The sequence below is a fragment of the Balaenoptera ricei genome, chromosome 3, assembly GCF_028023285.1.
Source record: "Balaenoptera ricei isolate mBalRic1 chromosome 3, mBalRic1.hap2, whole genome shotgun sequence".
Classification (NCBI taxonomy): Eukaryota; Metazoa; Chordata; class Mammalia; order Artiodactyla; family Balaenopteridae; genus Balaenoptera; species Balaenoptera ricei.
Window position 1 is genome coordinate 90,986,165 of NC_082641.1, and position 14,485 is coordinate 91,000,649.

General features: G+C 37.7%; 1 protein-coding gene across 1 annotated transcript in view; it reads right to left on the reverse strand.

Annotated features, from left to right (window-relative positions):
• TMEM232 (transmembrane protein 232) overlaps positions 1-14,485 on the reverse strand; it is a 222,671-nt gene that overhangs the window by 125,220 nt on the left and 82,966 nt on the right. Inside the window, 1 exon segment of the mRNA XM_059919087.1 lies at positions 2,489-2,736. Coding sequence (XP_059775070.1) covers positions 2,489-2,736 — 248 coding nt within the window.

Below are 14,485 nucleotides of genomic sequence, written 5' to 3' on the forward strand. Positions count from 1 at the left end.
TCCCATGCTCTACAGCGGGAAGGGTGCAATGTGAAAGTCACCCTGGGCTGCCCCGAGGGACTTCTGCTAGAGGGAAGCTCAGGCTGCTGTGCTGCTGTGGCTCTCATTCAAGCCAGAGACCCTAAGTTTAATTTCTAGAAGCTGTAATGAGCTGTGAAAAAATGGATAAGAAGGTAACATTTTTAAAGATCAGTGATGGATGATTCTCATTTATGTAATGAACCGTAGGCTGAGGAGAAATCTCATATACTAATCCTTCAAAACCTACAGGACTCTTTGGGTCTTAACCCCACCCCTTGCCTCTTATGCCTCCTTCTCTGACCCTGCATATTCTCTACCCCTGTCCCCAAACCCTGTGCATATGTCTCCACTCTACTTTCCATTCTCAGTATGTCTCTCCCCTTACTTATATCTTCTCCCTTTCCTTTTGATCTCTTTCATCTTTCTTTCTGCTCCTAACATTTATTTCTCTGTTCTGCTATTTTAAGCATTCCCAATATGTCGCCTTATCTCTGTCTCTCTAGGTCCTTCCTTTCTGTGTCCCAGTGGGCATCATTCATCTCCAGCTGCCTTTTTACTGTCTATTTACCCTTTCCCCCACTGTTTCTTTAATCGCCTTTGGTCAATACCCCGTTTCTTTTATTTTTCTAGTTTCTTTCTTTCTATCTTTTCCTTTAACTGACCATGATGAGAAACCAAAGTACACTGTCCTCTCTGTAGTCCCAGACTGATTTTTCTTCCGTGTCTGCGGTCCTTGAAAATGTACAGAAGACATTTGGGGATTCAGAAGTAAATCTCAATACTCATAACATTTAAAGCTGGCCTTTCCATTATACCTTGAACATATTGCAATTTTATAGATATTTATAACACATGCTGAAGAACATTTTTATACTATTTATTCCTGCACCGCACATGAGACTTCTAAAGTGCAGGCTGTGTGATCCTTAATCTCAGCTCTACATATATTCCTCACTGGCTTTAGAATTCTTGAATAAATGCTTAAACCTGTGTCAAAACTCTTCTCAAGCATGTGTCTATTTTTCTCTTGACTATTTGTGTGCACAAAAGGAAAACTTTCCTCCTCGCCTTGTTTCACCCAGTTATTACCCCTGCACTAAAGTCCACCTTTGGGCAGCAACAGTCACATGATTTTGGAACTCAGATAATGAGTTAGGCAAATGCTGAGGAAGAAAACTTCCCAAATAATTTAGCATCTTCTTCAAGAAAAGTAAGCCACAAAATAGATCCAAGAAAAGAAGTAGTAACAGACTCATAAACATAAGAACAAAAATACATGAGTTAGAAGCCAAAAGCTGGGTCATTGAAAAAATAATATAAAATAGACAAAATAGCAAACAAACTACTTAAGAAGCGTAAAAGGGACCAAATGCAAATACACAAAATGAGAATTAGTTAAGGGGAAGGGGATAACCACAGAAACAGAAAACAGAAGGAATCTTAAGACGCTATTTTGTTCAATTATGGCCAAAAAATTCGGAAAAATGGAATAAAACATGTAATATTTAAAGAAAGCATAATTTGCTAAAATTGACTTAAAAAGAAGGAGAAAGATCTAAAGAGACTGATATTCAGGACTGATACTCCAGATACTTTTATGGCAGGGGCCTCAAACAGTAAGAATGGAATCCAGCTGTACCTGCACATTATGGCTGAATATAAGCCCTGCCAAGAGCCACATAAAACAGAAGAATTTGACAAAGAACTACCCTTAGAAGAGCTATAAGGTACTAATGGTTGAAGAGGAAATTCTACCAAAGCTTAAAAGAGTAGATAATTCCAAATTATTGAAATTATTTTAGAACATAGAAAAAGAAAATAAATGGGCATTTCATATTTGATAAAGATATTTAAAATCAGGGAAAAATATTGAAGGGAGATAGATCACTCAATAAATATTGCTGGGACAACTGAGTAGCCACATGGATCTATACCTCACACCACATACCAGAAAAAATTTCAAATGGACCAATGATTAAAGTGTTCAAAATGAATCCTTAAAAGTACTAGGAGAAATGTGACATTTTAATCTTGAAATAAAAAGAACATTCCCAAAAAGACTTTTAAAAATCCATAAACCATAGTGGAAAATGGAGAGAAAATTTTAAATATACTTATAATTTATTATATTGACATTTTATAGATGCTGGAAGGATACACAGCATTTAATGATAGGGAAAGATGGGGGTAAACTAGGCAAATGTAGGTCACTATGGAAGAGAGGCTTTCACTTTATTAAAACATTGATTTATATTACATAATAATACCTATTTTAAGCATGAGGAAATACTTTCTGAGAAAGGAATACTTGCTAATGATAAAATATCTAGGAGGTGGTGGAGCCAAGATTTGAATTAAAAAAGAGAAACTGAGTTAAATAATGTGGCACATGATTATATAAAATTTATATAACTCCAAAATAGAATATGTTAGAATAACAACTATTTTGAATAGTACTTCACTTTACCTTACAGTAAATTGTAGAACTCTCTTCTTCATGGAATCCTGCTTTTTGTTCAGATATTTCATTTGGTGCCGTTTTATCAATGTTTTTTTCAAAGGAAGAACACAGGTATCAGTGGAAGGGAAGAATAGTTTGGAAAGTATGTTGGCAATTCTCCATCCTATATATTTGGAGAAATTTTCATCCCCTACATTTGATGAGACTTTTGTACTATAACTTGTGAAAGGATCAGTTGGGTCATTTATCTCAGCCTGTTGAAAGAAAAGAAAAAATAACCAGTTGACATAGAATTAAATGAGAAAAAATGACGTATTATTATTAAAGTTAAAATGTGTGTTTATTTTCTTTGACTAATGTTGCATTCTTCCTATTAAAATAAGCTTTAAAAGAAAAATGCAGTTCCCCAAAAGATTTTAAAAATTGTAACAAGAATTTTCAATGAAATAAACAATTAAGCATGAAGGAAATCAGTCTTGAAATTTCAAAAATGTAATGATATAATTTCTATTTTAAATTTGTATACTTCCCACACAAGAATTTCATAAGCATTTGTAATATTTATTTACTAAGAAATTAAGCAATCAGTTGAAGTAATACAGATGTTTTATTAAGTCAGAATTTCATTTCTCTGTGCATAATCTAAACTTTCCTTGAAGTCAACAGAAAATTTCTATAGCACAAAACTTGAGTAAAGTAAAAAACAAAAAGGGCTTTATATTTAGCTTTCACTGGAGATGTTCTAGGATTTAGATTTATATTAAATTGAATATGTCCTAATATAGAAAAAAACCTAACACAAAAATTCCACAATACTTAAGCAATTTTTATTCAGGAAAGAGCAGTTTTCTGAATTTTCCTATTTATATTCAATAATGTCCATGACTGATTTTTAATTATATCTTTTTTTTTTTTTTAAACTCATTTGCGGTTTTGGGGGGTTTTTTTTTTTGGTTTTTTTGGGTTTTTTTTTTTGGCTGTGTTGGGTCTTTGTTTCTGTGCGAGCGCTTTCTCTAGTTGCGGCAAGCGGGGGCTACTCTTCATGGCAGTGCGTGGGCCTCTCACTATCGTGGCCTCTCTTGCTGCGGAGCACAGGCTCCAGACGCGCAGGCTCAGTAGTTGTGGCTCACGGGCCTAGCTGCTCCGCGGCACGTGGGATCTTCCCAGACCAGGGCTCGAACCCGTGTCCCCTGCATTGGCAGGCAGACTCTCAACCACTGCGCCACCAGGGAAGCCCCCTATATCTTCTTTTGAGATAGCTAGAGGCATGTTTTCCTTGGCTGGTATCAGTAATAATAAATGAAGATGTAAGTTTCAAAATGTCACGTATTATACTTTTAGTGTTTACAATATGCTAATATTAAAAACTCTTTCTCATAACTAAGTTAGGTGCTGCCTCCTATTATTTAAGTTCTTACAGTTTTATTTAATATTATCCATCTTTGGGCAGCTCATTACCAGTCACTCAGGATTCATTTTAAAAGTCTATAGATCCTATGGTAGAAAACAAAGGAATGAAAAATGTTTTTCTGCATATGAATATCTAACTAACCTCTTTAGGATTCCAAGATCAGGATTACTGAAATTACTATTTAAAGACTGACTATTGCATTATCTAGACAAAATTACAGTGGAAAAAAATGAGAACAATCTTATGATAAAATTGAAAAAATAAAGGTTTAAAGCAATAAGGAAAATAGCAAAAGGCAAAGTAAATACATATGGAATACTGTGAAATGATGAGAAAGAATAACATGCAAAAAACATGTGTAAAAAAAAATACGGTGAAAATCATGCAAATAGGTAAGCATCAAAAAAATGAAATGAGGACTCAAAATAGCCTCAAAGTGCTAGAAAATTAATACTGACATTTAAAAAAGAGAGCTGTATTTTCACTATTTCAGAAAAGGAACTTTATGACTAGCCCTCATTGAAATATACCTATTCTTAAATATCTTTGATTTCAATTACCTCTGGATGTTGCAATCAGTATACAATTATGTTTATACTATTCCCAGTTGTGTATCTTGCTTATTAACTAGGTCAAAATCATGGAAAGAGCATTCAATTTCAAACAAGAAATTAAATTGTGCCAAGAACACTCAGTAGCTGTTGTGATTTTTAGGACATTATTTAATGTCTCAAAGTCTGCATGTTCATCTGTAAAATGGTAATCACAATACCTGGGCTGTTTATTCTGCTTAGTTTCTCTGGATTAATTTTTTCATAAGAAAAGGTACTTCAAAATCAATAACAACATATAGTTGCACAAACATACTACTATGAGCTCTTCGATTGCTAAGAGAATGATGAATTAATAAATGTGTAAGTGAATGGACCAACAAAAATAATGTCTTCTCATCACATAATTTCTGGTAAAATACATTGTTTCCAGGAGAGCATTACCCTGCATTATAGAATCTTAATGCTTTTTTCATTTTGTCTCATTTGGCTACGCTTTGCTTTCTTCCCTCCCAGACTGGATAGGTTATATAGATCCAGATGCCAGCTCTCTCAAATAGCAAAATGAAGGCATTGCCATATCTTTCACGATGGTTCCCTGGTTGAAAGCCCAGGTTAATTTTCCGCCCTCAATGATGTCCAAGGCATTCAACTTACGGAAATGTAGCTTCAAATATCGGTCAAAGGCATATTTGCCTTATCTATAAAAGGTTTTGTTTGTTTTCCTGCAGGAAAAAGCCAGGAAAGAATATGGGGCTTTGCAGTTAGAAAGATCTGAAATCAGGTCTGGCTATTCCACTTAGGAATTTAAAATGCAAACTTGGGGAATTTAGTTAACCTCTCCAGGTCTATATTTTGTGTTTAGTTTGGTTCCATTTTGTTTTTCATTTGTGATGTGGAGATAATAATTACCACCTCAGAGTTTTGTGAGGATTCACTTAGATGACAAAGGATGATCTGTCTAGCCAATAGTGAGAAGCACAATAGGCATCAGTTGCTTCAGGGCTACCCTAAGACAGACACTGATGCTCTGGCTTTTATAAGATCCTTCCACCACCAATCTTGAGAAGACTTGATCTAACCTCTTCATGCTGAAAACAAATTTGTTACATAGCTACTTTTATATTAACAAATTTATCAAATAGGATTATACTTCCATAGCTCTATTCTAAAGAGTCTTCCTTCTCTTAAAGATATTATTCTCATTTTAAAATTCAGAGACTATGAATTTATCTATGCCAATGGTGCATAAGTATAAATCTATACTTCTTGGAAGTAAACTTACCCAAAATATTAATGACCATTGTTTAGATTCCAAATTCATGAATTTACTACCCCAAACTCCAATCTTTATACATTATTTATACATTTACATTTTTATCATGTGTGCCTATTTTCTTAGCAATGCCATGAAAGCTTTAAAATTCAGAATTTTTCTTATTGCATTGTTGAAACTTGACATTTTTTATTAAGAAACAAATGGCAATTTTTTATTATCTATGATAATTTTACTGATTTAGTATTAAAATTGAAAAAATGGTATTCCTGAAGAATATTTCTCTCTCATATAGATTGTAGCAACATGCAAGGTCAGATACCCACCCTTCTGTCTTTATATTGGGCATAATGATGGTAAAAACCAGGATTCATTTAGGTTGGCAAGAAGATGGATGTCAGAGCAGGTGAAATTACTCAAGGAATTATGATGTAGTAGCAATACAAGAGAAAATAAAAGCCTGTCCAGAGTTCTGAATTTTCCATCAACAGTTAGGGAAATGTAGTACCGAAATTTAAGCTAACTCACACTGCCCTCAACATAAGGGAATAAAAGAGAAAGAAATAGGATATTAAGCCACTGTGCCATAGTTTGCATTAAATTTTGTCTCCATCTCTTACTATGTCTCTGTTTTTGGTCTCCACCTGTCCTTAAGTAGTCTTAGACCTGGGAACATTTAACTTATTTGTGAAAAAACTTATAATTTTTTCTTCAAACTTCAAAATTTAAATATAAGTGACTTATTGGTGGTCTCAAACGGTTATTTCCTACAGGAGTTATAAAATCCCACAAAGGAGGACAGCATGAGTAACTACTTGTTACTAAAACTGTGGTCCTTAGACCATTATTATTATCATTACCTAGGAGCATGTTCTAAATAGAGAATTTCAGGCCCTACTCCTGAATATATTAAAGTTTAAAAAGGACTGATGTAGTAGATTAAGAAAAGGACTAGATGGGAATATCCATTTTCCCACTTTACAAGTTGTGTGATCTTGCACAAGTTACTTAACCTCTCTAAGCATGTTTCTTTATTCCTAACATAGAATAATAATAATACTGTCCTTTCTAGGTTACTGTAAAAATTAAACACAAAACGTGAATATATTTTCTAGCATAGTGTCTGGCACACAAAAGTTCTTCAATAAATGTTAGTTCCTTGTTTATATCTAATTTTGGAGGCAGGATGACATGGAAATGGCAAAGCCTTTGGGTTAAACTCACTCATAGGTGCGTTCACCACCAGCTACTTCTTTTAATCTTGTTTAGACTCAGATCCTTTATCTGTATGGGTGATGCTGGTGGTGGGAGAGTTATAAGGCTTAGATGAGTTAATAAAGGTAAGATACTTAGCACAGTGGCTGGTGCATTGTAAAAACTCTACAAATATTTTTGTTTTCTTAAAACAACATATCTGTTATACTGGAATTCTATTCATAAGTATTTAAAGAAACCACACTCTTTCAAAAATACACCTCCCTTTCCATGTTTAAGAGTTTCCATTTATGTCAAAAGAAGAGCCATATGTGAGGGATGAGAGAGACCGTTATTGAGAGTAGAAACTAATAGTGCTGTTTATTCTATTTTGCTGCTTAAAGAGTACATTAGGAAGATGGCGGCATGGAAGGATGTGGAGTTCACGTCTCCCTACAACTAGGACACCTACTGGATGCTGGTGGGGGACCTCAATACCCAAGGAAATGGGAGGAACCCCAAGCAACCAGGTAGGATGTGGAGGGGAGTGAGGGGGAGGAGGAGTGGAGGCCAGACAGGACCAGTGCCCCTGAGGGGTGGCTGGGAGAGGGTAGGGGTTCCCACGCCTGGCAGGACCTTTGGGAGCTTGGAGGATCAGGGGGGAGTGCACCTAGCATTTCCCCTGCCCAAGTGGGTCCTGGGAGGCCTGCTGGGCTCCCAGACCTGGTCCTCTGTTCTCTGGGGCCCCCTCTGGGCCATGTGGGTCCTAGGAGCATAGGAGGGAGGTGGGGGGAGAATAGGAGAGGCAGATGGGGAGGGGCCCTCTGGGAGTGGAGGATCAGGGGAGGCACGGAGGGCGTTTCCCCCACCCACTTGGGCCCTAGGAAGCCTGCTAGGCTACCGGGCCTGGTCCTCCATTCTCCAGGGCCCCCTCTGACCTTGTGGGTCCTAAGGGCATGGGAGGGAGGGAGGGAGGGAAGGGAGGAGGGAAAGAGGAGGAGAGGCAGACAGTGGGACCCTCCAGGACCGGAAAATCAGCAGAGGTGTGGAGGGCGTTCCCCCCACCCATTTGGGCCCTGGGAAGCCTGCTGGGGTCCTGGTTCAGGTCTTTTGCCTTCCAGGGCCCCCTCTGGCTGCATTGGTCCTGGAATGGGGGGAAGAAAAGGAGAGGTGGTTGCGAAGTGGCCCTCTGGGATCGGAGGATCAGAGGAGGCACCGCGGGCATTTCCCCCACCCTCTTGGGCCCCCCAGAAGCCTGCTGGGCTCCCTGGCCAGGTCCTCTGTTCACCGGGGCCCCTTCCAGGGCGCATTGGTCCTAGGGGCGTAGGAGGGAGGCAGGGGGAGAAGAGGAGAGGCGGAAGGGGAGGGGCCCTCCGGGATGGAGGATCAGGGGAGGCATGGAGGGTGTTTACCCCACCCACTTGGGCCCCAGGAAGCCTGCTGGTCTCCCAGCCATAGTTCTCCATCCTCCAAGACACCCTTTCGCCGTGGGGGTCCTAGGGGCGTAGGAGAGAGGCAAGAGGTGGGAAGAGGAGGAGAGGCAGATGGGAGGGGAACCTCTAGGACCGGAGGATCAGTGGAAGTGCCACAGGTGTTTCCCCCACCCACTCAGCCCCAGAAAGCCTGTTGGGCTTCCGGGTCTGGTCCCCTGCCTTCCTGGGCCCTCTCCAGCCACATGGGTCCTAGGGGCATAGGAGGGGAGGGGGAAGAAGAAGAGAGACCAAAGGGGAGGGACCCTCTGGGATAGGAGAATTGGGGGAACAGACCTAGCATTTCCCCCACCCACTTGGGCCCAGGGAGCCTGCTGGGGTCCCGGACCTGGTCCTCCACCCTCCAAGGCTAGAGGCACTGCTGGACCCTCCTACTGCGCTGAGCCTAAGCGCCACCACCCACCCCTCCCAGCACCTCTTATGGCCCTGTTGGGTCTGAAGCATAGGCCCTGCCTACCGCCTAAACCCCGCCCCTACCTAAGTCCTGCCACACACAGGCAAGGCCTTTTCTGGCTTTTTTTTTTCCTCCTGTCTTTTTCTATTGTGGTTCTCTTTTACCTTCTGGTTGTTGTTCCATCTGTATATTTATTTATTTTTTATTTTTTCTAACATATCTGTTAGTTTTCTAATTTTATTTTATTTTATACTCTGTTATTGATCTGCTCCTTTTTTTCTTTTCTTTCTTTTGCAAACCTGCGTGGCTTGTGGAATCTTGGTTCACGAGTTGGGGGTGGGGCCTGAGCTCCTGTGATGGGGGCTCTGAGTCCAAACCACTGGACTAACAGAAAACCTCAGACCCAGGGAATATTCATCACAGTGAGGTCTCCCACAGGTCCTCATCTCAACACCAAGACCCAGCTGTACCCAGCAGCCCACAAACTCAAGTGCTGGAAGCCTCAGGCCAAACAACCAGTAAGACAGGAACACAATCCCACCCATCAAAAAAAAAACAAAACTGAGATGACAAAAAAATATGTCACTGATGAAGGAGCAAGGTAAAAAATTACAAGACCAATAAATGAAGAGGAAATAGGCAACCTTCCTGAAAAATAATTCAGAGTAATGATAGTAAAGATGAACCAGAATCTCGGACACAGAATGGAGGCACAGATCAAGAAAATACAAGAAATGTTTAACAAAGATCTAGAAGAACTAAAGAACAGAGATAAACAACACAGTAACTAAAATGAAAAATACACAAGACGGAATCAATAACAGAATAACTATGGGAGAAGAACAAATAAGTGAGCTGGAAGAAAGAATGGTGGAAATAACTGATGAGGAGCAGAATAAAGATAAAACAATGAAAAGAATTGAAGACAATATCAGAGACCTCTTGTACAACACTAAACGCACCAATATTCGAATTATAGGGGTCCCAGAAGAAGAAGAGAAAAAGAAAGGGTCTGAGAAAATATTCAAAGAGATTATAGCGGAAAAATTCCCTAACATGGGAAAGGAAATAGTCACCCAAGTCCAGGAAGTGCAGAGTCCCATACAGGTTAAACCTTAGGAGAAACACACCAAGACACATATTAATCAAACTAACTAAAATTAAATTTAAAGAAAAAATATTAAAAGCAGCAAGGGAAAAGCAAAAAATAACATACAAAGGAATCCCCATAAGGTTAGCAGCTGATTTTTCAGCAGAAACTCTGCAGGCCAGAAGGCAGTGGCAGCACATACTTAAAGTGATATAAGAGTAAAACCTACCACCAAGATTACTCTACCCAGCAAGGATTTCATTCAGATTTGATGGAGAAATCAAAAGCTTTTCAGACAAGCAAAAGCTACAGAATTCAGCACCACCAAACCAGCTTTACAACAAATGCTAAAGGAACTTTTCTAGGCAGGAAACAGAAGAGAAGAAAAGGACCCACATCTAAAGCAACTAGAGAAAGAAGAACAAAGAAAAACCAAAATTATTAGAAGGAAAGAAATCATAAAAATCAAAGCTGAAATAAGTGAAATAGAAATGAAGAAAAAATAGCGAAGATCAATAAAACTAAAATTTGGTTCTTTGAGAAGATTAAAAAAATTGATAAACCTTTAGCCAAACTCATCAAGAAAAAAAGGTAGAGAATGCAAATTAATAAAATTAGAAATGAAAAAGGAGAAATCACAACGACACCGCAGAAATACTAAGGATTATAAGAGACTACTACTAACAACTATATGCCAATAAAATGGACAACCACGAAAAACTGGACAAATTCTTGGAAGGGTACAATTTTCCAAGACTGCACCTGGAAGAATTAGAAAATATAAACAGACTTATCACAAGTAATGAAATTAAAACTGTAATTTAAAATCTTCCAACAAACAAAAGTCCAGGACCAGATGGCTTCACAGGTGAATTCTATCAAACATATAGAGAAGAGCTGACACCCATTGTTCTCAAACTCATCCAGAAAATTGCAGAGGAAGGAACACTCCCAAACTCATTCTACGACGCCACCATCACCCTGATACCAAAACCAGACAATGATATCACAAAAAAAAGAAATTTACAGACCAATATCGCTGATGATTATAGATGTAAAAATCCTCAACAAAATACTAGCAAACAGAATCCAATAGCACATTAAAAGGATCATACACCATGATCAAGTGGGATTTATCCCAGTGATACAAGGATTCTTCAGTATATGAAAATCAAACAATGTGATACACCATATTAACAAATTGAAGAATAAAAACCATATGATCATCTCAATAGAGGCAGAAAAAGCTTTTGACAAAATTCAACACCCATTTATGATAAAAACTCTTCAGAAAGTGGTCATAGAGGGAACCTACCTGAACATAATAAAGGCCATATATGACAAACCCACAGCAAACATCATTCACAATGGTGAAAAAGTGAAAGCATTTCCTCTAAGATCAGGAACAACACAAGGATGTCCACTCTTGCCACTACTATTCAACATAGTTGTTGAAGTCCTAGCCACAGCAATCAGAGAAGAGAAAGAAAAGGAATACAAATTGGAGAAGAAGAAGTAAAACTGTCACTGTTTGCAGATGACATGATACTATACACAGAAAATCCTAAAGATGCCACCAGAACTACTAGAGCTAATCAATGAATTTGGGGAAGTGTCAGTATACAAAATTAATGCACAGAAATCTCTTGCATTCCTATACACTAACAATGAAAGATCAGAAAGAAAAATTAAGGAAACAATCACATTCACCATTGCAACAAAAAGAATAAAATACCTAGCAATAAACCTACCTAAGGAGACAAAAGACCTGTACTCAGAAAACTACAAGACACTGATGAACGAAATCAAAGATGACATAAACAGATGGAGAGATATACCATGTTCATGAATTGGAAGAATCAACATTGTGAAAATGACTATACTACCCAAAGCAATCTACAGATTCAGTGCAATCCCTATCAAATAACCAATGGCATTTTTTACAGGGCTAGCATGAAAAATCTTAAAATTTGTATGGAGACACAAAAGACCCCAAATAAACAAAGCAATCTTGAGGGAAAAAAACGGAGTTGGAGGAACTGGACTCCCTGACTTCAGACTATACTACAAAGCTACAGTAATCAAGACAATATGGTACTGGCATAAAAACAGAAATACAGATCAATGGAACAATACAGAAAACCAGAGATAAACCCAGGCACCTGTGGTTAACTAATCTATGACAAAGGAGGCAAGGATATACAATGGAGAAAAGACAGTCTCTTCAATAAGTGGTGCTGGGAAAACTGGACAGCTACATGTAAAAGAATGAAATTAGAAGACTCCCTAACACCATACACAAAAATAAACTCAAAATGGATTAAAGATCTAAATGTAAGACCAGACACTATAAAACTCTTAGAGGAAAACATAGGAAAAACTCTCTTTGACATAAATCACAGCAAGATCCTTTTTGACCCACCTCCTAGAGTAATGAAAATAAAAACAAAAATAAACAAATGGGACCTAATGAAACTTCAAAGCTTTTGCACAGCAAAGGAAACTATAAACAAGATGAAAAGACAACCCTTAGAATGGGAAAAAATATTTGCAAATGAAGCAACTGACAAAGGATTAATCTCCAAAATATACAAACAGGTCTTAGAGCTCCATATCAAAAAAACAAACAACCGAATCAAAAAATGGGCAGAAGTCCTAAACAGACATTTCACCAAAGACATACAGATGGCTAAGAGGCACATGAAAGGCTGCTCAACATCACTAATTATTAGAACAATGCAAAACTACAATGAGGTATCACCTCACACTGGTCAGAATGGCCATCACCGAAAAATCTACAAACAATAAATGCTGGAGAGAGTGTGGAGAAAAGGGAACCCTTTTGCACTGTTGGTGGGAATGTAAATTGATACAGACACTATGGAGAACAGTATGGAAGTTCCTTAAAAAAACTAAAAATAGAACTACCATATGAGCCAGCAATCCCATTACTGGGCATATACCCTGAGAAAACTGTGATTCAAACAGACACATGCACCCCAATGTTCATTGCAGCTCTATTTACAATAGCCAGGACATGGAAACAGTCTAAGTGTCCAATGACAGATGAATAGATAAAGAAGATGTGGTATAGATATATAATAGAATATTACTCAGCCATAAAACGGAAAGAAATTGGGTCAGCTGTAGAGTTGTGGATGGACCTAGAGTCTGTCATACAGAGTGAAGTCAGAAAGAGAAAAACAAATATCATATATTGACATATACATGTGGAATCTAGAAAAATGGTACAGATGCACCTATCTGCAGGGCAGGAATAGAGACGTAGATGTAGAGAACCGACATGTGGACACTGTGGGGAAAGGGAGGATGGAACAAACTGGGAGATTAGGTTTGGCATAAATACACTACCGTGTGTAAAAGAGATAGGTAGTGGGAACCTGCTATATAGCACAGGCAGCTCAGCATGGTGCTCTGTGACAATCTAGATGGGTGGGATGGTGGCGGGGGGAAGTCCAAGATGGAGGGGATATATGTATACATATAGCTGATTCACTTCATTGTACAGCAGAAACTAACATAACATTGTAAAGCAATTATACTCCAATAAATAGAAAAAGTACATTAGGAGTATGGAAATATCATTAAGAATAAAAACAAATTTTACTTTAAAGATATCACCATGAAATGTTAACCAGCAAGGGCTTCACCTAATGAGTCAAAGGTACTCTGAATAAAGTCACATATTCATTTTAGTTGTACATATTTCCTTTTGATATTTTAGGTCATATACCAGATGGCAGAAAGCATTTATACATGATGACTTTTCCTAGATGTGCCAACATATGCTGCTGAATTGCCTATACAGAAGAGCCTTGCTCATTGCAAGTCTCCATGGAAGTATTTCAAACAAAGCACATCAATTAACATTTGTTTATTATGCCACTGTGACTATATGACAATTTTTTATTTCTTTCCCAAATACTCAGGCAACAGTTGGGTTTATATTGAATTTGTCAGATGAAGGGTTCATGTTTAGGGATATTTAGAAATGTTTTTCATTTCAAATTTGCTATTAAATATCTCACCTCTCATCTAACCTCCATTAAGTATCAAATTTTATGAACAGATATAAAAAGAATTGTAGATGATAGAATGCTACTTCGGATAAAAAAACATAAAAGACATTAAAGTACATAATAGAGTTAGTAAAGGATTTACCAGTGATGTAGATAAATTGAGGCATTAAGTATAAATTTTAATACATTAAAATCAATAGTTTATCATATTAATTGCATATTTATTTTTAAAGTATAAAAAGAGAAAACCTCTCTTAATTCCATAAACATACAAGTATCATCAATCCTTGTGAAATAAATCCTTCCCACTCTAATGTAGAGTAGTTTATAATTAAGGTTATGTTTCACTCTGTATAGGTAATACGCTGATTACCTTACACAAGGAAAGGTTCTGGGAGCAAGATCTTAGGAAAGAAAGAATAAACTAAGGTTTTGCTGTAAGCATAGTCATTTGCATTAACTGAAATAAAAGTGGAATAAATATTTTATTTCAGATCAAAGCATCTGAGGCACAAGCCTTCACTGTATGCACTGTATAGGGCTTTTTTTTTTAGATG